A 24,152-nucleotide genomic window follows, 5' to 3' on the forward strand; every position below is an offset into this window, starting at 1 on the left:
CAACATTTAAAAAAAATGATATTTGTTGGTTGTGAAATTTTGTGTTTATATTTAGAAGTGAGACGGACAGTGTTGGGAAGCCCAATGTATTTTGGTTTGCAGATTTAATTTTGAGGTTTCTACTAGAATTAGAATGGCTGGATTCGAGAGTCCACGTAAATTTTAGGCTTTGTGTGACCATTCTCCAAATGTATTAGTTTATTGGGCGGAGCCGTGGAGGAGCAAAATGTTATTTAGAATCAATTGTTTTCTGAGGATTGGAGGCCAATGTAGTGAACTGCTGTTTACTATTTTTATTGGGTACAAGGCCTAATATGTGTGATATAGTCCATTAATATTCATTGGATTTGGAGACCTAATATCATGTAGCGATGTTCTATGATATCATTAGCTTGAAAGAACAAAGCCCACAGAAAGGGCCCGGAACAGAAACCTTTTCTTACAGTTTAATTTATGGATAAAATGCGAACAAATGTCCTCTTATGAAACAATCTAAAAGAAACATTTAGAAAACAATCTGGAAAGAAATAGAAAAATGGACAAAAATTAATGGAGGTTCAAACACAAACTTCATGGTCTATTTCTTCTTAGTTTCTTTTTTAAAAAAATCATTGTCTATTTTAGGAAACTAGGATTATGAAAATGAATAACTTAGTTTTAGATTTGAGGATTTGAAATATAATGATAGTATCAATTATTTGATATAAATTTAATAGCACATGATGTTGTAACTTTTTGAAATTTTATAAAAAATAAAAAAAATCCCTTGCAATGTTATGGATTTAAAATGACATTACACCTAGTCATTTCGAACCCTCATATTAATAAAATTTAAATCCTTCATAAATTTCACTTATAAAAAGCTATATTTTCATAATTTTATCCAAGTGATTTCAATTAAAAATTGAAATCCGAATCCATCTCTTTAAATTAATTTATCCTAATGAACACATAGTAATATTGCGGCTCTTAAGGTAGTTTGAATACATATAAAGTTAGAGATTAAATTCTATAAGGATGGGGTGTAAAACCTATGTTTTATACTATCCAATAAACGATTGCCATATTAGCATTTTACTTAAAATTTATTAAAATTCAATACATCCTACCACACCTAATAACATCTCAATAGATTCCCAATTTGGTTGGATAGGTATTAAAATTGATTGAGTGTGATTGTGTTTATCCTTAAATATGTGATAAAATGATGTGGCATGTTGGGATTAGAGGGGTAAAACATTGGTTTTACACCACGTCCTTATAGAATTTAATCTCATAAAGTTAATATCTTTTTCTTTTTTTAGTTGAGTTAGGGATTCACACATATATCTTTAATAACATCTTACAATGAACTCAATATAGTTTTAGCTAAAATTTTGCAAAAAAGTTATTTTTTCAATTTTTAGAATCTAACTTTTTTACATTCACTCCCCACCAAACTATCTAATTTTTAATCTTTTCAATTTAAAAAATAAAAATAAAAATAAAAATAAAAATATTATTATTTATTATTATTATTGCTTGTTCGTTTAGACTCCTTAAACCAAATTGTTTAACTTAATATATTAATAAAGTGATTGCTTAGATTAATTATTCAGATCTAGGTTAAACACAAATAAATCATATCATGCAAAGCAGCAGAAAATAAATAACACCACGATATGATGACATAGAAAAATCGATGAAACGAACCGTTTCAAGGTAAAAACCTGGGGAGGATTTGACTTAATTATCCTTAAGGTAAAGTAAATCGATTATAAAAGAATTGAAGCTTTTATAATCAGACTTAACCCTAAATCTGTTGTTACCTCATGTAGTAACTTACTGACACAACCACGTGCAAGTTTCGAATCCATGGACTTCTTCTCTCCTTGGATTTACACCAACACAAGCACCCATGCTTGTGACTTTGAGATCCCACTCAAAGGTTTCAGATTACCTTCAGTTGTTGATCTTGTGGCAACAACTTCAACAACATTGGATCTTGAGATTTTTTAAGGAATATTGTCGGTAGAAGACTTTAGAGAGCTTTGAGTACAAAAANAGGGTCATAACAAAATGACACGCGGAGTCCTACGTCCGTGTAAAGAGTGTGAACCCATTTTACACAGTACGAATTAAAGAAATCACATAATTATTACAAGTAAAGATAATGAATGGCGGACATGACTGAAAAAGATAATGGATTAGTCATGTTCGCCATTCATTATCTTACTGGAATAGTTATGTGATTTCTTTAACTCGTACTGTTGCTGAGGATAAAACAAAGTACAACTCCAATCAAAAAAAAAAAAAAAACAAAGTACAACTAGTTTGCAAAGGACAATAACAACCAGATGAGTGTGAGAGATTCAAAGCCAAACTTGTGTAGGAGAACGAAGAAGAAGGTTCCGAAGCAAAACACAGTTAAAGCTGCTACCAAGCTTTAAAAAATCAACTTTTGAGGAAAAGTTTACAATTAATGAATACAAATGATGAGGTTTACAGCCCACGAGTTCACGGGCCACGAATAGTTTTTTCCTCCCTTTTTTCTTTTGGTCTTTGATAAACAATTTCTTTTTAGGAATGTTTTTATTTTGATATTCATGCACGAACACAATAAAATATCACAATATTTTTACAATTTTTTTAACATGATTAACGAATACACTTAGAGTATTTGTAAATTGACAATTTTAGAAAAAAATGTATACTATTTTATATGAAATATAAAATGCTGTAAAAAAATACAATAACCTTTTACCATAAAAATTATCTAAAAAAAGTTCTTAAACTAATACTTTTAGGATATTTGTTAACTTTCTTCTTCTTCTTCTTCTTCTTCTTTTTTTTTTTTGCTAATATTTGGAGCTTAAATAATAGGTATAGAAATATTTATATTGATTAAAAATTAGGAGTCTTATCCACTTGAGAGCCTTATGCAATTGCCAAATTGATCTAATATTAGGGCTGAACCCACTCATGAGAGAAGAGAGAGAGAGAGAGAGAGAGAGAGAGAACATTTATCTACAGTATTTTCAGAAAAAGTTTTCAGTTTTAACAAAATAAGCAGATCTCAAACAGATTCATCTTTATATATATATATATATAAAAGTTAATTCTAGAAATTTTTAAATATTTAATTTTAGATACTTGTATGCTAATTGTTGTTAAAGCAACTAAATATAAGAAGGAATTTCATATTCTTAATCTATTATTATTATTATTATTATTATTCCAAATAAAAATTTATTCTTATATAGAATTTATAAAAATCATAACAATCAAATACATTCTTTTAATATAAATAATTAATACACAATTATAAATAATTAATATATATGTATCTAATGGCTAATTCAATTGATTAGAAACAAAAAAGTTAGTTGTAATACATCAATCAAGAAGAATCATACTCTACAATTTTAAAAAAGACAATCAACAAAATACCAATTACCAAATATCATTAAGCGTATGGAAGAATTTCACCGCCAGCCTCATTACATCACAAACTCCTGAAGACAAAAAAAATAAATTGTAAGGGCATAAGGCTCAATGGATCATGAACTAGCATTTATAGCCACAAAAATTATTTATGTGGTATTTTCCTAAACCCAACTCCTGAAACACCCTTGCATATCCTATTAAGTCTCATGCACCCTCTGTACAAAAACAGCAGCCTAAATAGAAAATCTTACAACGTGTATTACTGTTGAGGAAAAATCATGGCATTGACAGAGGGAACCATCATGCCAACCTCACATTCATATTACTCATCAGATTCATCCGAATCTTCCTCAGATGTCACCTCAGAGCCTTCTTCCTCTTCATCATCATATGAATCAATCCTCATTGATCTAGTGGCAGTCATCTTCGTCAGTGCTGCAGTTTTACTAGCCCTCTGCGAGCGGATGCTTATTGTGCCAGGAACGGTGGGAACAACAGAAGTGGGTGAAACTTCTTCATCAGAAGAGACCTCTTCAAGCCTCACACGTCTCCTAGAACGGGGAGGTCTGCTTGAGCGTGGTGCTGGTGTTTTTAGCATCTCTACAGAACCATTGGTGTCCAGGTTGAAGTCTAGTTCCAACCTCCCTATGATACATAAAGAGGGACAAAAAAATACACACATGTTAAACCACAAAAAGTAAAACAAATGGAAAGATTACCACATTGATTATGGTCCAACATGCATTTGACATTGAAACTACAGCTAACAAATCAAACGCTAAACTGCATGTATTAATCCATAAGTTAATTGGGAAAATATTTCAAATTTACTCCCACTACTTAACATGTTAGGCTTGCCACTACCACGCTAACACATTGCATGAAGCAATTGCCATATGTCATCTTTATCAATCTGGAAAAGGCAAGAATTTGTCTCTAATAAAATACCACTTCTCTACTGTGTTACTGGAAACTTTTGGAACAGTTTACCAACCCCAAGCATAATGTCAAAAAAGGAACTGTCCCTCCCTAGCTCTTCCACAGATATGTAAAGGTCTTTACCCAAAATAAGATTGGCTTGATCCTGTGACAGTTCTTGCTCCGGTTCTCTATCTAATGCCTTCAGACGATCAGCCATCCCCTTCAGTTCCTTTACAAGATCCTTCTCTGCCAAGACAGACTCAGCCACATGATTTAGAAGCCTCCTGATTAACTTTATTGACCCTTGTTCTGATAACCGAAAATGGAGCAAGACAAGTATTCTACATAGTGCCAAAACATATGACCTCTCAGCAGCTGTCTTCTTCATATGGAAGCTTGCAACCTCCCAAAAAACAAAAAAAATAATAAAAAGACATTATAAGTTTGAAGTCCACAATATTCAAATGAAGTATTCTTTCAAAAAGACATTTATCCCTAGTTATTTTACATATATGCAAACTAATAACTTACCATCTCTAACAAAGCATGGTCCTTCTTGACTCAAGTCTTAAATCACTTATCACTCAGGAATTTAGATAATATCTGACGCAAAGGATATCCTATATGATATTCGTGTAACTTAAACTAACATGGATAGAAATAGTGAAGGATGAATTTCTCACTCCCGGGAGAGTGGGATTTCAGTAGGGTCATTTGAAATTCCTAACTTTTACAAACATTTCATCCATGCCACTCCTTTGCCTATAATCCATCATCCCGAATATAGTCCAGTCAGCTTTTTTGTAATTCAATCAAATAAACACACTTCTCAATAACAGCCCTAGACTTGGAACTGGACATGGAAGGTTTCATGCCCACCAAAACTCTGAGTGTTCTTCTCGAAGTGCATGCATGATAAAATTCCATCATGGATGGTTATCCTTCAGTATTTACCTCCTCTAATGATGCAACAAAGCAAATGAATATGAAATAGAAATAGCAGGAGTACAAACTCCTATGAATAACATTTGCTATTTGTATTATACTCTGTGGCTTTAAAGAAATGGGTTCCCAGTTCCCACACAGCCGTCAAATTCAGAGAATTGATGTGACTTTGATTGTTGGATCACCAACTACAAGATATATTTCAATACAATAAATTTGATCCATATACAGCTCATTGCCAATCCTAAATATAATATCCATAACTTATATTATATCAGGAGCGTCAGCATGGTCATGCAATAGCACTAATGTTATAATAGTTTAATCAAAAAGTTGTAAACAATTACCTCTACAGCAATGCGTATTGCAAGCCCCTCTTCACTACACTCAAGCGGAGGTTCTAGAGAACCATCTATGACTTCCGGTAGTTCCCTATTTCCATTTTCATCCTCTTTCACAGTCTCCTTTTCATATAATGGAGCCTGCATCATCTGCAGCATGAAACGTGATGCTTGGACTGCACGCTTACGCATGTCAGACACCAGAACTGGAGAACCCCCAGCATTGCCATTGACGCCTGGCCACATTGAACGCATGATAGGAATGAAAGCCTTGGATAAATATTTCTGCATTTACAGAACCAAAACACTCAGGCCATCAACATAAAACATAATTCACTCACATTTATAAGACACACCAAAACTTGAAATCTGAGTAACCTGCCTTGTGATTTGCAGAGAGGGAAGGATAATGCTCAAAGAACACAGATAAACACTGCTTCAACCTGGTCAATAGGACAAGGAGAATTAATTTTTATACACTGAAATAAAAAGATCAATAAAAAAAATTAAAAAAAGAGGTACCAAATCAGCCTACCTCTGCAGGTCTTTTCTTTCATTGCTGAAATACAAGTTAATGAGCTTGGCCAAGAGAAAAGGATGTAAAGAAGATTGTATGCTAGGATAGTTCTCACTTAGAAGAAGAATCTTTGCAAATCCCTCCCCGAGAATAGCTTGAACGGACTCATTTTCATCACTTGCTAAAGAGTTTCCCTGCTCATATCTATCAATTCCAGCATATAAGAGATCGAGTGTTTGAACATCCAAACCTTCACCTGTATCAGATAAGTTTACAGGACTAAAAGCCTTCTTATCATCTTGGAATTTTGATGAAAAATTCTCCCCCAAGGCCCTGTCAACTTCCTGAGGCCCATGCCACATCACAAGATCAATTAGGGCCTTACAAGCAACTACACAAACTGCAGAAGGGCCATTAACAAAGGAAAGCCTCAATTGCTTTACTAGTTCCTCGCTTGGCTTCTTCTCTAACAACCCAAAAAGCCCAAGGCACCTGACAGCAATCCTTTGCACATCCAAGTGAACATGTTTTGCCTGCAATTGAAATTCTTAACAGTGGTTAATACTGATGTGGGAGAAGGTTGTCCTGCATCAAATACCTTTAAAAAAGAAAGTCTTGAGCTATGTTACTGAATTAAACACAAACAAGTGCACAATAACAGGTGTGGAAAATGTTTCTCATAGGATGTCTAATTATTGCATTGAGAAAAGGGGAACATATTCCTTCTTTACCATAATTTTCAATATATGCAATTAACTTCTTGAACTGCATAGATATTAAAACATCATTTTAAGTGTTCAAAAAATTATCTTCCACATACACAACAGCAACATTAAAGCCTTAGCCCCAAAACTTTGATGTCAACTATGGATCCTCAAAAGATTAATTAAAAATCGGTCATATGTATTCATCTCCACCATTCTATCAAATCTGTTTTTTATAAGTAAAATTTTATCCTATCTAAAATCATACTATGTCACCTCTATTACTAACATTTATTTTTTAACTATTTTACCGATATTATTTCAGGCCTCTACCTCCTTTCATTCCCTCAACTTGAATCGTAACACTCTTTTTCAGTGGTAGATTGATTGCTCTCCTTTATACATAACCCAACCATCTCAAGCAACTCTCCCTAACCTTTTCATCAATAGAAGTCACATTTATCTTTAGAGAATTTCTTCATTTCTTATCGTTTCTTTCCTAATATTTAAACCTATCCATCTTAACATTCTAATTTCAACTATACTCAATTTTTGAACATGTTGCTTCTTGGTAGCCCAACCTTCAATACTACAATCATACAATACTCCTAATTTACTTCTCCACTTTATCCATCCTACTCTTATCCTTTATCCTCCACATGCAGCTCATTTTGCTCTAAGGTGTGCAAGTGAAAATGCCATACTTCAATGATTGAGTCCTCTCCCCGTGTCCCATGGTTTGGAGGTTAGATAAATCCCACCACTTAACACACGCATGTGCCACACTCCCAGTACCGAAATCCGTTTAGCATAGATCATAACACTTTGGGAAGGAAAAGCACAGGTTAAAGAAAATAAAATACTGACATATAAACTCATTACCCCTGGAAACAACAAAGATTGCAGTAGTTCAAAAGGTTCAATAGCTTGTCCCTGAAGCAAACGAAATGATTTCGCATTTTCCAAGAGAAGACCAGTAACAGCAAAACTGTGCATCCACTGCATGAAATCTGCAGTTCTCTCCCTGCAAGGCCGAGCAAGCTCTTCTACAACCCCAAGAAGAATTTGTTCAAATTCACCATTAGCAGCATGGACTTTCTTTGCCAGTCCAGACACTGCATCAGCCCATTCTCTGTCTCCACCAAGATTTATCCCATCTCCTATAACAACCATGTTCCCATTATCATCCACTTCGTGCTCAGGAGGCTTGTGCAGCAGTTCCTGCACTAATGTACTGGCAACCTTCCTGTTTGTAGCATCAGAAAAATCAAGCATTGCACCAAGCAATAGTAGCTGCCTAGATGCAAAGCAATAATTGGGTCCTGCATATATTAGGTAATATTAGGACACATGGTTGGATATAATTGACTCCCATGTCAAACCAAATGAACTCACACCCACCAGCATCAATATGAGCTTTCACCAAATCTATATAATCAGAAACTGTTGCAGGAAGAATTCGCTCTAGTAGGTCATTATTGTCTGAAGCTTCTGCGGCATATACTGCTGCTTCAGTGCCCATTGTAGCAGCAGCATCAGAGCCTTTTGCCTGTTGAAGCACAGTTATAATTCTTATAAGATCAAAACAAAGCATATTGGACTAAGCGGCACACTAACTGCAAAGAATTCAAAGTGATAGAGGAACACATGTTACCAATGAGAGGGAGAAATCCATGACAGCAATGTTGGTCCTTTATTCCATTTTGAGACATCCAAAATATGATCTTTGAAAATTCAGAGAACATGGTATTACTAACTTTCCTATACTACCATTTGCTTTATATGAAACGTCAATACCCTCTTTCATTGGCCTTATTTGAGTTCGAATTAAAGAAAGTGACTTGGAAACTTACTTTTTTTTAAAAAGATAATAGTATAATATATTAAATGATGTTCATTTAAAATTTTGGGTTTTCTATTAAAGGTCAACAAAAACAGACAAAAATTGTGGGTTGAACCTACATTTAAAGCTTCTTAATCCAAAGTCACGATATGTAAGGCTATAAGTTGAGGGTTTTTTCTCTTAGCTTGACCAGGGCTAAACTTTATCCCTATTCAACTAGACCAATCGGCACCTTTAATCAACACCACTCCTCCCCCACCCCCCCCCCCAACCCTTACAAATAAAAGAGAAAGTGTGTCAATGAAAATATAAAAGTCCAGAGAATTTTTGAAAGAGAGAGAAACTCACTTGTGCTTCATCCTGCAAATGTCTACACACGGTCTTCCAATAAAGCGCAACCTCTGCTTCCATTAATTGGATGCTTGGGGTGCAATGCACTGAGTCCCCTAAATTCAATATGACAAACCATAAGGATTCTATAAATTACATATTAGCCATGAAACAGGTGAACATTTAAGCTTATGTATATCAGTTTGTTCAAGTAGTAATAGGACACCAACCCAGCATTTCAAGACAAAATTATTCGGTTATTGGGTAAAAAACAATATACTTCTATTGTCAAAAGTCGAATTGGGATCAACTAGGACAGAAATAAAGCATATTTATATAAGCTAATATGTTCTGTAAATAACATCCAACTACAAACTCTAATGACTCTACCCTGTCTCTAAACCATACGTATTTTAGTTAAATGCATATCAGCAATGCATCTTATGTTCTATCTTTCTAACACTTAAAAGTCATAACCAACAATGATATTTTCTTCATCAACAACTCCTCAGGCCTCAAATTAGAAATTTAGGTATATACCAAACAAATCCTCAACATTGTTGTAGCAGGAAAGTGTTTAAGAAATATATGATATCTAATGTTGTGCCACGATCCACAACTCCCCCATCCACCCACTCAGCACAATAAATTGACCAATTTTATAAATTTGTGTGCTTGAATAGCTAAGTAGAAATACAATAAAGCCCACCCAACCTTCTGTTCTATCAACTGTAGATGATATGTATTGCTGAATACTTTCCCCATCACGTAGATTCACTAAACCAGCTGTTAACAAAGCCCCCATCACAGACTCCCCAACCAATTCATAGGTTTCAACATCGAGATACTTGAGAAGTTCTACAGGGTCTGCACTGCAGCACTTAATAAGCCACTCATCTTTCATTAACTTTAGACACTCCTTTGAGACTGCTAGAGAACGGTCAGCAAGTCCTCTCTGAAGAATTGTTGTTCTGAGCTTAATGCTACAAAATAAAGCAAACCAAATTGAAGAATAATATATGTTTAGTATGAAACCAACTACAAAAGCTAAGCCAGATGTTCAACTATGTCTGCACCCCTCAAAACACATCGTCAATACTAACTAGACTATGCAATACTTTAATTGAACATAAACACAGAGAATTCATACTGAAGGCAGAGCAGTTCTTGTTATACCGTGGACTTACCTTAGACTTTGAAGAGGAAATTTATTAGCAAGAACACAGTATGCTGCTTTGCGCACTGACTCACTCACATCTGTGGTGCAATCAATAATTACTTGTGATGTTGCATTTGAAGGAGGCAATGATAGGACTATTGTCTTACGAACATCCTGCAGACATGCCATAGCCTTGTAGATATAAAAACACTACAATATTGAACATTTTTCCATAGGCTTCATATCTTATGAGCTTTCATCCTTTTGGTAATAAAACTATTGCCCCCACTGGAAAAGCACAACTCCTAAAAAAATGTAGCATTCATGCTTTCCACCTTGTCCTATCCTAGCTTACAGGCATTGCCTTTAATTAGTTTTTAAAAAAAGTTAGAAAGTACATTACAAGACATAGACAGGAAAAGAAAAAGTAATAATTTGGAAAAATGAACAAAATAGGCTATGAATTTTACCAATAGACAAACATTTTGGGACAACTAAAAAGGGGAATGTGGACTGTTGTCATATCGTAAGAGGATCGAGTGTTAAAAAACAATGCTAGAGACAGGCAAAGACCCTGGTATCATATTGAACATAGTTAGATCCATCCTATGCCAAGATAAGTGACATGCATATCATGAAACATCTAACACTCTTCAAAGAGTTAAGAACAAGAGAAAATATTTGAATACTTGTGTTAATGTTAGCACAAGCAGGTGGCCATTGGAGCTTGGCGTCCCACCATCAATGAAGGAACATGAATCCTCACATACTAACCCGTTGAGTAAATGTGACATCATGGACTCATGCTTGCACAAGCAAGAAATGAATAGATCAAAACTTTCAAAAAAAAACTCACAGTACAAAGATTTGATTTCAAATTAAGTCAGCACACATTCAATGAACCAGTAGGGCAACTCACCGCATTCTGTTCTATGGGAAGCACCTCAAGAAATAAATCTAGGATATCACTGTTCTCACCATCATTTGCAAAGCGTGAAAGAGCCCTGACTGCAAATGTTCGGATTATAGAGACCTTGTCCCTCACGCACACCAACATGCATTCTATTACCTCATCCCAAAGTTCACTGCTCACTTCCGCATCATCCGGCAACCGCATAATGATCTACAAGTTCAAGAATTTCATCAAATAAAAAGACAAACAAGAGTGCCCAAAACCATGGTAGGAAGTATTATTCAGACTAGCCAAAATGTTCATACTCAGATGACATGCAAGATGTAGAGTATTTGAATCAAATGTCAGTAGAAAAACTTAAGACTAGTTTCACTTTCTTAAAAGGAGGAAACAAAGAGACCAGCAATTGAAATTACAAAATGGGGGGAAGCAGATTTAAAAATCAACTCCAAGCATAAGTCCACCAAAAAGAAACCAGTTCAGCAGCTTTCTAGGAGCATTTTCAGGAAATTCAAATGCTAAATGACAAGCAACCAAGAGCCTCAGTGCATTTTAGGAAGCACGGACACGGGTACGAGAAATTTCTGAAAAATTATAACATGACACAATGGGTATGACACCAGTACGACACAGGTACCACACCCCAAATGGTGTCCATGCTTCCTAGTACTAAAACAAGAAAATATAATTGTGCAACTTCATGAACAACTAGCATAGTGCCATATTAAAATACCCATCTTCTCCAAACAACAAAAAGCACAGTACCCAAATTTCGTCTCCCATTCCACTCCTCCATTCTAAGATCAATTTTTGATATAAGCAATCCAATTGTGCAATTTCTAAGATATCGAAACCAACAGAGCTTTGGAACTTAATGAGCAACTCTTAATTCTTAATAGCTTCTAACTCCAAACTACCAAATACTTTGTAAAACCAAATTTCCCAATCCTATAAGTTCCCAGCTCAATTTTTGCCTACATTTTCAAATTCAGCAGTAACCAAAGCCGTATTATGAAATTAACTTTATAGTTTCTAGTCCCATCTCTTCATTTCATTTTCCTCAGCAACCAAACAAGTACCCAAAAAAAAAAAAAAAACCAAAAGTTAACCCTAATCATTTCAATTCTCATCTGAAATTCCATCACATTTCATCCAGTTACAAAACCTAACAGCCACACGTACCTCGGAAACCATCTGGCAAGCGCGGAACCTGGCGGTCTTGTTGGCGGCAGCGGCGGCGACGAGGAGGAACCTGAGGAACTCCTCGAGGAAAGCATCGGAATCGACGGAGGCGCTGGCGAATATGGAGACGAAGCGTACGACGCGCTCGGTGGAGGCGACGCGCCGCTGGAGAGTGAAGAGCGGGGTTAGGGTTTTGGAGAAGGCGGAGAAGAATTGGAGTGGAGACGATGATCGTGATCGGAGGGCTGAGAGCTCCTTCAGTTTCCGGTTGTGAGTGGCGTAGGAGGTTCGAGTTTCTTCCAGAATCTTCGCGATTTTTTGCTTCAATTGCTTCTCTTCCTCTCTCTCCTCCGCCATTTCTCTCTCTCTCTCTCTCTCGGACTCAGACACTACAGTGAGTGTGAAAAAATTGGATCAGATGGGGTTTTGAATTCAAGCGGGAGTTTTGAAAAGCGCATATCATGGGCTTGACCTTGAATTTCTCATTTTTGTTGGGCCCAGTTCAAGCCTCTGAAGCTCAGCCCATTTAAGAATTTTTAAATTTAAAACCCAGAAAAAAAAAATTGTGAATAAACAAGCACAACAAGCTTCTTCTTCTTTTTTTTCATTTTTTTAATATTTCCAGCACTTATTAGTCAAGATTCAAGAGGGTTTTTTTTTTTTTTTTTTCCTTTTTCATTGTTTTTTTTAAAGCAAGAGAGTATTGGTGGCTTAAGCAAAGGTTAAAATAAGCTTTGAGTGTTGAGGTAGACAATGGGTTGTTAACTTTTGATTTGTCAATATTATTACACAAGATTACGAATGATTAGAATCAGCACTCACCAAACACCTCCAAATATCTTGAAGGCTTCACCTGGTTCATTTTATAAGCAAAGTCAAATGTTCATTTCATAATATTAAAAAAAAAATCAATAATAATAATTATTATTATTATTATTGTTGTTGTTGTTGTTTGAAATATGTGCGATTTGATGTGATTTATTAAATTTTTATATGTATCAAAGTATTGTAGGGGAAAAGAAAAAAAGTAGCCAGTTCTTACTTTATTTATTTTTTTGTGGAGCTCACCAAAATAAGTTCTAAAAACCCCAAAAATCAAACTTTTTTTGAGCTTGTCAAACGCAATAAATCTTCCCTATAAGGAAAGGTATGAAAGGGGTTTAGAATTTTCACCCATTATATCATAAGTTGTAAAAGGCAGCTTCATATTTCTTTAGATAACTACGCATGTTTTTATTCCATTAAATCAAAAAATACATAAATATGTGTTAGATTGGGGTTATCTTATGAGTTGTAGTATTTGGTCTTGTTTCTTATGTTTTACTTTTAGCTATTAATAGATCCTTTATAGGTTGTTTGCCATAATCATTTTCGCATAATTTATTCATTAGAAATGTAGAACCGATCAAAGGAACTTGTTTTTTCATGCATATCTTGTATAGATTTGTAGATTTGTGTCTTGTATAGTGAATAGTGATATGATGTAAATTTGTTTCAAATATGATTTAGCACATTGAATCAAATGTTTATGGATCATTTATACAATTTCCAGCAGTTAGTTTTTGTTTTTGCGTCATGTAAAATCATGAAAGAGCTTAGACAAAATTATGTTTTTTTTATCTTATTTAATATAATTCACAAGTCATTTAGGAGACAGTGATAGGTATGTGTATTCCTTTGCATCATAATGAGCATAATTCACATAAAATCAAGGGAAATAAGTTAGAACGTATAATTTCTAGATTTGAGATCTAATTTTAATTTTTATGATTATATACGAAACATGTTCGTTCATCATATAGTAACAACATCAAGGACATACACTTTAAATGCTCACATGATAAAGCATTCCTATGTATTTTATTAATGCTAAATTAGGTTGCATTGCATAATCACTAATCTACTTTTATGGGTTTTTTTCATTTTTCATGATATAATTATATGGTAGGAATAGGATAGTATTATATCTTAGGAGACCAATTGTTGATTGGGCGTATTAGTTTGTTGTCTTCTTTAGTTGGTAATTTAGCCCTGCCTTTTTCTTTTCTTTTCTTTTCTTGTTAAATTTAGCCCTGGTCTTAGTCTAAGGGATATAGATTAGGTATTTTCATGTAATTTTTTATTATTATTTTCTTTCAAATTGTAACTAAGAAATGAGGCTTTGTAATTTAATTTTCTTATTAAATTGTATTTAGGATTAAAGTCTTGTAATTTATTTTCATTTTGACAATTTGTTAATTTTCATTATTTATCATTTAAGATTATTTGTAAGGTTTTTTTTTTTTTTAAATCATGTAAACTAAATTGAGTGAAAACATTATGTAAATCTCTAGATTAGATCAAATCATTATCATTAATAAGATTTTCACCTAAACATCCCTTACCTAAAGATTCATTATATTTATACATCAAAGAGAAGAATCGAAAGTAGACTCTCATATATATCACAGTTTTTGCGCCAAGTCAATTTTTTCTTACACACCAAGAAAAACCAAAGACATTAACAAATCAAAATATAAATTTAATATATTTTCTAACAAACTAAATCGGACTCTTGAGGGGGAAGGGAATTTTTTTTTTTTTTTTTTTTTAAGTTTTTGCAATGAAACTATATATGTAGAATCCTGAGCAAATTTTCTACCAAATGATCTTGCACATGACTCAAGATTTGTCTAAAATTTTAGAAAATAAAGAGAACTCATAAAATAGAATAGCTTAGGTGGGCTTTCCTTCTTCATAACTTCGATTGCAAAATCAGAAAAAGAAATGTTAGCTGAGGCTGGCTGAAAGCCCCATAATGAGGTTAACATAGAATGGGTTATTATTACTTTTCTTTTAGTTTTCTTTCAAAACGAGCAAGTGCAATCATATGAGGACGTCATCAACAATCCTTCAAGGATTTCCAATAAATCCAAAAATGTCGAGAAATATGCCCCTCACCAAACCCCATATGTTATGTTTTACTTTTGCACTCCCATATATTTACATGTAGTGTAAAATTAAAGTTTTCTATAAAATTTAAAAAAAAAAAAAAAAAAGTGTGTAAAATTAAAGTAAGTGTTTGGTGAAAATAATAATGGCAGATCAATCCAAGGATAACATTATTGATTGACGACCGTACTTCCTTACTGTTGGTATTAACTCTAGGGGAAAATTTTCTCAACAAAGAAAAAAATCTCAAGGGGAAGATAAAAGAAGAAAGAACGAAAAAGTGTTTTTGAAGACCAAAAACAAGAGGCCCACTTCACAGTTCACACATTAGCATAGCAATAAAGAGCATTCCAATTCTGTCCATTTTAATGTTAGAATCTACTTTTTATATTTTACACCATTACTTTTTTTTAAATGTCAACATTAAATTATTTATTCTCAAAGTTAATTCAATAAAATAAAAATTCTTCATTCACATAATCATTTTTTAACTGTGGACAAGATACGCATAATCAGTTGGTCTTAAAAATAAAGAAATAAATAAATAAAGACCACCAACTGATGTCGGTGATTTAATTTGGGTTGGTTCTCCAAAATTTTGCATTTATGTTATTGCAATCGATGACTCCAAAGACAACGACAATTTCATAGAAATTTTCACATTCTCCCTCTAGTTCTTTGAGTTGTGGTGATCCCAAAAGAGATAAACGCTAGTTTTATCAATTGTGTAAGATGTTATAGACACAACAATTGTATTGACAAGTCTAGACCCACCATGCATTTACATTACTTTTTTATTTATTGTAATAATAACTTGTCACCTTGCTATGTGTGAAATTTTTTTTGTGATTCTGGACTTTACATATTTGTAAGTGAATTGCTATTGGATACTTTGAAGTTGGCATCCAATTAGACTCGCATTCTGTAGTAATCTTTCGCTATCCTTGGTAGTACATGCAACTAACATTGGTGACACAATTTTCGGATGTTCCTTTTTTCTTTTTTTCCTTTTTTTGTGCTTTAACAGAAATCTGGAAAAAGAAAAAGGAGCATATTTCTCTTACAAGTAAAAGTTATGAGGATTAAAAGCATATATATCGGAATACTAACTTTGTTCGAAAGATGGCTTGCTTCAAATGGAAAGTACTTTTGGTCCTATAGAACTAGAACATTTGCAGAAGAATATGTGCTCTGAACACTGCAAAGAAGTGCTTATAATTTGTAAACCGCCCAATAAATTGAAACCCTCTTTTCATGAGCATCATAACCATAAATCCACAATTGAAGACACGTACATAAAGTCTGCCTATTAGGTATTTCGCACCAGATGCCACCCAATAGGCCAGTAGAGAGGATCCACGTCAAATTTGTCTATCAGATTGTGCATTTTCCTCGAACATCGCTCAATGTGACTGTCCATGAGCAAATGGCCCATGCCTATCATCCTATGCCTAGTTGGCTTGCTAGTGTCCAACCATGCAGGCTGAGGCTGAAAGCACAATGTGATCTCTTTACTTAAAAGTCTTGAAAGATAAACCTAAGGTTAATATAGATCCAATGCTATCAAAGTTAATTACCCAGGGTGTATTTATGTGACTAAATAATTAAATTAATAATCTCCTAATAATTTAAACTTTTGGGAGAATTTGTAAGTTAACTGTCCATGAGCAAATGGCCCATGCCTATCATCCTATGCCTAGTTGGCTTGCTAGTGTCCAACCATGCAGGCTGAGGCTGAAAGCACAATGTGATCTCTTTACTTAAAAGTCTTGAAAGATAAACCTAAGGTTAATATAGATCTAATGCTATCAAAGTTAATTACCCAGGGTGTATTTATGTGACTAAATAATTAAATTAATAATCTCCTAATAATTTAAACTTTTGGGAGAATTTGTAAGTTAACTGTCCATGAGCAAATGGCCCATGCCTATCATCCTATGCCTAGTTGGCTTGCTAGTGTCCAACCATGCAGGCTGAGGCTGAAAGCACAATGTGATCTCTTTACTTAAAAGTCTTGAAAGATAAACCTAAGGTTAATATAGATCCAATGCTATCTAAGTTAATTACCCAGGGTGTATTTATGTGACTAAATAATTAAATTAATAATCTCCTAATAATTTAAACTTTTGGGAGAATTTGTAAGTTAACAATAACCAAACAAGTTTCTATTTTTTTTTTGGCCAAACAAAGGTATTCCATACTTCTTCAAGTAACTTGCCACTCAAAAGTTTGCAGAAGGTTTATTTTAAAAAAAAGGGATAGTTACATAAAAAAGTTTGACCCTAATTTTAATTGCATAAATTTTTACACTATAATTTCAAAATCATTATAACCTAAACAAAATTATATTAAAAAAAGTTAGTAAAAACAAAGTAAACTGGGTTTGAAATTTCGCTATGCACCAATAATCCTTCTATCTAAGTTATCTCAAATAATATTTTGGCACTTAAAAGGCTTGCAAAACAACTTAATCATTTGTAAACTCAAATAGGTGAATACAATTTTCTTAAGATTTTTTTTTGGAATATTGTTTGACATTTGTGTGTAGGATTTTTTTTTTCCCAAAGTCTAAATTACATTAATTTTGAAACTAGAATATATTATATAATTGTCCCAAAATGATCAAAAACAGATAAATTGCAAGTCATTCAGAGGGATATATTTGTATTCCTCTTTTGGGTAAAGTGGTAAACATAGATAGGTTTATGTAATTGTCCCAAAATGATCAAAAACAGATAAATTGCAGGTCATTCAGAGGGATATATTTGTATTCCTTTTTTGGGTAAAGTGGTAAACATAGATAGCTTTATGTAATCGTCCCAAAATTTTTCAAAAAAAATCCTTTCATATTAAAAATATCTAGAATTATTAGATATTGCAAGAATTTCTTAAGCGTTCTGCTTAAATTTAAGCAGAACGCAAAATGTGTTTAAAAGTGGTTATATATAACTATCGTATTGGATCTAGTACACTAGAACACTTTATCTAAGCTTTGCTCAACTTCTTTATACCCACTCAAAATTAAAATTAATAAAAAGTTATCAAATTAAGTAAACCGTGTGATATCGGATAGACTGATTTTTCACTCGAGTTGAGAGTTGAGAGTTGAGACAACGACAGGCTCATGTCTAATAGTGTATAACCAAGCCAAACCTTGGAAAGTTATTCCCAAATATTTTGGTACCTTAGAATTCAATAAAAACAACTTAGACTTATCCTCTAACAAAATGAGTGGCAAAGGATGAATTTCGTGAAAAGGGACTCTTCACCAGCAAGTCTCTGTCAAGTTGTTAATGACGTACCTTGTCTCACTCAACTCACTCCCTTCCGGGAGAAATTGATGATAACTGGCACGCGTTTCCCTTATGTTTTTGTATCAATCCGGAGCAAATTCCAAGTAGAAATATCACAGAGCCATGTTCAATAATAACGGCTACTTCTTCATATAGAAAATAATAAAATAAAAATAAAATCCATTTGTATTTGTTTCATTGTAAAATATTTTTATAACATTTTATGGTAGAAATATTTTGAAAAACCTTTAACCTTTAAAAACTTGGTAAAATATTTTACAAAAACACACCATGCCTCTCCCCCCATCTAGTAGTTAGTTGCTAGTCTGATGGACTAAGTTTGTAGTCCAGTTATTGGAGCTGCCGAAGCTAGTAGTTTGGCAATCAGTGCTGGCAGCAGTCCAATAATTGGACTACCAACTCCGTCTGCCGAACCGCCAACTCCTGTGGCTAAGCCAATTTTGGAGGTTTATACTTGAAATTTTTTACATATTATACCAACCAAATACTTGAAAATAGTTTTAAATATAAAATGTTTTTATTTACAGTTTAAAACATTTTAGGGGAGAGAAAAGAAGGTAACAATAGAAACCGTAGTATATCTTCAGATTTTCAATTTAGATTTTAGAATCGCCAAAAAGTTGGACATCGCATTATGAGACGAAAAAATGAAAAATCTATGTACTTTATATATATATATATATATACAAGGGGGTGTATTATTTAATTATATATAAGTTTATACAACAACAGGCATTACAACCTTTAGAGCATCCACAGCAGATGTTGCATAAAAAATGTTATTTTGCCACACTAAAAGCCTACTTTATTATTTTATCACATCATTTTATAACATCTCATTTATCAGATATTTTATCATTCAATTCTATACATTAAAATAATATTTACACTACATTAAAATAATATATTAAACTACTTCCCCATCATCATCATCATCATCAACAACAGCACAACCACCTTGACTACAACAACGCCGATAGCCACCACCAGCACAAACCCACATCCACCAACACCACCTTATAAAAAAAATATTAAAAAATTAAAAAAAATTAAAAAAAAAAAAAAAAAAACACAACCAAAAAATTTTTTTTTTTTTTTTTTTTTAAATCATGTAAACTAAATTGAGTGAAAACTCTATGTAAATCTCTAGATTAGATCAAATCATTATCATTAATAAGATTTTCACCTAAACATCTCTTACCTAAAGATTCATTATATTTATACATCAAAAAGAAGAATCGAAAGTAGGCTCTCATATATATCACAGTTTTTGCGCCAAGTCAATTTTTTCTTACACACCAAGAAAAACCAAAGACATTAACAAATCAAAATATAAATTTAATATATTTTCTAACAAACTAAATCGGACTCTTGAGGAGGAAGGGATTTTTTTTTTTTTTTTTAAGTTTTTGCAATGAAACTATATATGTACAATCCTGAGCAAATTTTCTACCAAATGATCTTGCACATGACTCAAGATTTGTCTAAAATTTTAGAAAATAAAGAGAACTCATAAAATAGAATAGCTTAGGTGGGCTTTCCTTCTTCATAACTTTCGATTGCAAAATCAGAAAAAGAAATGTTAGCTGAGGCTGGCTGAAAGCCCCATAATGAGGTTAACAAAGAATGGGTTATTATTACTTTTCTTTTAGTTTTCTTTCAAAATGAGCAAGTGCAATCATATGAGGACATCATCAACAATCCTTCAAGGATTTCCAATAAATCCAAAAATGTCGAGAAATATGCCCCTCACCAAACCTCACATGTTATGTTTTACTTTTGCACTCCCATATATTTACATGTAGTGTAAAATTAAAGTTTTCTATAAAAAATAAAAAATAAAAATAAAAAAAGTGTGTAAAATTAAAGTAAGTGTTTGGTGAAAATAATAATGGCAGATCAATTCAAGGATAACATTATTGGTTGAGGACCGTACTTCCTTACTGTTGGTATTAACTCTAGGGGAAAATTTTCTCAACAAAGAAAAAAATCTCAAGGGGAAGATAAAAGAAGAAAGAACGAAAAAGTGTTTTTGAAGACCAAAAACAAAAGGCCTACTTCACAGTTCACACATTAGAGCATCCGCATCCGGATTCTAAATCCTATCTTATTTTACTACCTCAAAAAATCACTTTATCAATTATACAATACAATTTTACAATTTTCCAACATCCCAACTTTTATATCTCAATCCTACTTATTAAAATAATATTTTTACATAATGAAATAATATATTTCACCATTACCATTATCCAATACAACACATTATTTATACATTATTTATTCTTTCTCTCTCTTTCCTTCTGGTCAGAACCACAATCACCACCACCGCTGCACACCACCACCGCCGGCAACCCAGAAACTACCGTCAACACCCAAAAAAAAAAAAAAAAACCAGAGAAAATCACAACCACCGGACCCAGCAAACACACAAACCCAGCAAACACCGAAACCCACCACCGGAACAAATCCCCCAACCCATCGGAAAAAATCACAACCACCGAACCTAAATCCAACCACCCAACGCCACCCAAATCCGACCCAAACGCCGGAAACCGAAACCGAAAACCCAAAATAAAACCCACCAAAATATGAAAGCAACCCAACCAACCAAACGCCGGCCACCAGACCCAGAAACCGGCCACCATGTCATCACCACCAAACTCACCAAACACCGGTCTCTATGCCGATCTACACATCGGTCTCCAAGCCAATCTCCACCGCGTTGACGTCCAGCCACTGCGCCTATCGCAGCCACGCCACCAACCTCGCCACCACGCCGATCTAGAAATCCGATCCGGCGTGAGCTCCGATCTGCCTTGGTGATTCAGCGTGAGCTCTGAGAGAGAAGCTTGAGAGCTGAGAGAGAAAGAAAGAGAGAGGCAATGAGAAACAGAGAGAGGCAAAGAGAGAAAAGAAAGAGGAAAAATGGGAGGTGAGAGAAAATTGCCTGTATAAAAAAGTATTAAAAAAAATTTTTTTTTTTTTACAACCCAGCTACAGTACCATCTTACATTTGAGATGGTACTGTAGCAAAATCTCAAATTTTTTTTTGCATATGAGATATGGACTCCCGGTTGCTGATGGGTTTTGGGGCTCAAATGCTAAATGCTCCTAACATTTGGCATATAGAAGCCCAAATGTGGATGCTCTTAGCATAGCAATAAAGAGCATTCCAATTCTGTCAATTTTAATGTTAGAATCTACTTTTTATATTTTACACCATTACTTTTTTTAAAATGCCAACATTAAATTATTTATTCTCAAAGTTAATTCAATAAAATAAAAATTCTTCATTCACATAATCATTTTTTAACTGTGGACAAGATACGCATAATCAGTTGGTCTTAAAAATAAATAAATAAAGACCACCAACTGATGTCGGTGATTTAATTTGGGTTGGTTCTCCAAAATTTTGCATTTATGTTATTGGCAATAACTTATTGCCATCGATGACTCCAAAGACAACGACAATTTCATAGAAATTTTCACATTCTCCCTCTAGTTCTTTGAGTTGTGGTGATCCCAAAAGAGATAAACGCTAGTTTTATCAATTGTGTAAGATGTTATAGACAACAATTATTTTGACAAGTCTAGACCCACCATGCATTAACATTACTTTTTTATTTATTGTAATAATAACTTGTCACCTTGCTATGTGTGAAATTTTTTTAGTGATTCTGGACTTTACATATTTGTAAGTGAATTGCTATTGGATACTTTGAAGTTGGCATCCAATTAGACTCGCATTCTGTAGTAATCTTTCGCTATCCTTGGTAGTACATGCAACTAACATTGGTGACACAATTTTCTGATGTTCCTTTTTTCTTTTTTTCTTTTTTTGTGCTTTAACAGAAATCTGGAAAAAGAAAAAGCAGCATATTTCTCTTACAAGTAAAAGTTATGAGGATTAAAAGCATATATATTGGAATACTAACTTTGTTCGAAAGATGGCTTGCTTCAAATGGAAAGTACTTTTGGTCCTATAGAACTAGAATATTTGCAGAAGAATATGTGCTCTGAACACTGCAAAGAAGTGCTTGTAATTTGTAAACCACCCGATAAATTGAAACCCTCTTTTTCATGAGCATCATAATCATAAATCCACAATTGAAGACACATACATAAAGTCTGCCTATATAGGTATTTCGCACCAGATGCCACCCAATAGGCCAGTAGAGAGGATCCACGTCAAATTTGTCTATTAGATTGTGCATTTTCCTCGAACATCACTCAATGTGACTGTCCATGAGCAAATGGCCCATGCCTATCAGCCTATACCTATGCCTAGTTGGCTTGCTAGTGTCCAACCATGCAGGCTGAGGCTGAAAGCACAATGTGATCTCTTTACTTAAAAGTCTTGAAAGATAAACCTAAGGTTAATATAGATCCAATGCTATCAAAGTTAATTTACCCAAGGTGTATTTATGTGACTAAATAATTAAATTAATAATCTCCTAATAACTTAAACGTTTGAGAGAATTTGTAAGTTAACAATAATAATAATAACCAATCGAGTGTCTAGTTTTTTTTTTTTTTTTTTTTTTTTTGCCAAACAAAGGTATTCCATACTTCTTCAAGTAACTTGCCACTCAAAAGTTTGCAGAAAGTTTATTTAAAAAAAAGGGATAGTTACATAAAAATGTTTGACCCTAATTTTAATTGCATAAATTTTTACACTATAATTTCAAAATCATTATAACCTAAACAAAGTTATATTAACAAAAGTTAGTAAAAACAAAGTAAACTGGGTTTGAAATTTTGCTATGCACCAATAATCCCTCTATCTAAATTATCTCAAATAATATTTTGGCACTTAAAAGGCTTGCAAAACAACTTAATCATTTGTAAACTCAAATAGGTGAATGCAATTTTCTTAATATTTTTTTTTTTTTAGAATATTGTTTGACATTTGTGTGTAGGATTTTTTTTTTCTCAANTTACCCCACTTTACCCAAAACAGGAATACAAATATATCCCTTGAATGACCTTGCAATTTATCTGTTTTTAATCATTTTGGGACAATTACATAAACCATCTATGTTTACCATTTAACCCCAAAAGAGGAATACAAATATATCCCTCTGAATGACCTGCAATTTATCTGTTTTTGATCATTTTGGGACAATTACATAATATATTCTAGTTTCAAACTTAATGCAATTTAGACTTTGAGAAAAAAAAAATCCTACACACAAATGTCAAACAATATTCTAAAAAAAAAAATATTAGAGAAATTGCATTCACCTATTTGAGTTTACAAATGATTAAGTTGTTTTGCAAGCCTTTTAAGTGCCAAAATATTATTTGAGATAATTTAGATAGAGGGATTATTTGCCATAGCAAAATTTCAAACCCAGTTATTTACTTTTTTTACTAACTTTTGTAATATAACTTTGTTTAGGTTATAATGATTTTGAAATTATAGTGTAAAAATTTATGCAATTAAAATTAGGGTCAAACATTTTATGTACTATCCCTTTTTTAAATAAACTTTCTGCAAACTTTTGAGTGGCAAGTTACTGAAGAAGTACAAGTAGAAATATCACAGAGCCATGTTCAATAATAACGGCTACTTCTTCATATAGAAAATAATAAAATAAAAATAAAATCCGTTTGTATTTGT

General features: G+C 33.3%; 1 protein-coding gene across 2 annotated transcripts; it reads right to left on the minus strand.

Annotated features, from left to right (window-relative positions):
* Nucleotides 1-3,423: 3,423 nt before the first annotated feature.
* Nucleotides 3,424-12,807, minus strand: LOC112024500 (uncharacterized). Of its 2 annotated transcripts, XR_010631616.1 has the most exons (13): nucleotides 12,282-12,807; nucleotides 11,106-11,309; nucleotides 10,215-10,360; nucleotides 9,742-10,010; nucleotides 9,046-9,143; nucleotides 8,256-8,403; nucleotides 7,737-8,176; nucleotides 6,169-6,683; nucleotides 6,016-6,076; nucleotides 5,640-5,918; nucleotides 4,489-4,750; nucleotides 3,678-4,071; nucleotides 3,424-3,494 (listed from the first exon to the last, which is right to left on the minus strand). XR_010631616.1 is itself a non-coding variant. In XM_024057124.2 (12 exons), exons 1-12 carry the CDS (start codon nucleotides 12,636-12,638, stop codon nucleotides 3,749-3,751), a joined length of 3,102 nt encoding a protein of 1,033 aa, XP_023912892.1. In that variant the 5' UTR covers nucleotides 12,639-12,807; the 3' UTR covers nucleotides 3,424-3,748. The 2 variants fall into 2 exon arrangements, 1 of the variants encoding a protein (XP_023912892.1); XM_024057124.2 differs by having other exon boundaries at nucleotides 3,424-4,071.
* Nucleotides 12,808-24,152: the final 11,345 nt, after the last annotated feature.

Source organism: Quercus suber, unplaced genomic scaffold (genome assembly GCF_002906115.3).
Source record: "Quercus suber isolate HL8 unplaced genomic scaffold, Cork oak 2.0 scaffold_227, whole genome shotgun sequence".
Taxonomy (NCBI): Eukaryota; Viridiplantae; Streptophyta; class Magnoliopsida; order Fagales; family Fagaceae; genus Quercus; species Quercus suber.

Bases quoted from the DNA above. Each gene is read 5' to 3' on its own strand.
- LOC112024500 (XM_024057124.2), bottom strand. From the start codon at position 12,638: ATGGCGGAGGAGAGAGAGGAAGAGAAGCAATTGAAGCAAAAAATCGCG. The intron at 10,361-11,105 runs GTGAGTTGCCCT...GCATGTCTGCAG, and splicing joins TTCCCATAGAACAGAATGCG to GATGTTCGTAAGACAATAGT. The intron at 8,404-9,045 runs GTGAGTTTCTCT...GTGCTTCAACAG, and splicing joins ATTTGCAGGATGAAGCACAA to GCAAAAGGCTCTGATGCTGC.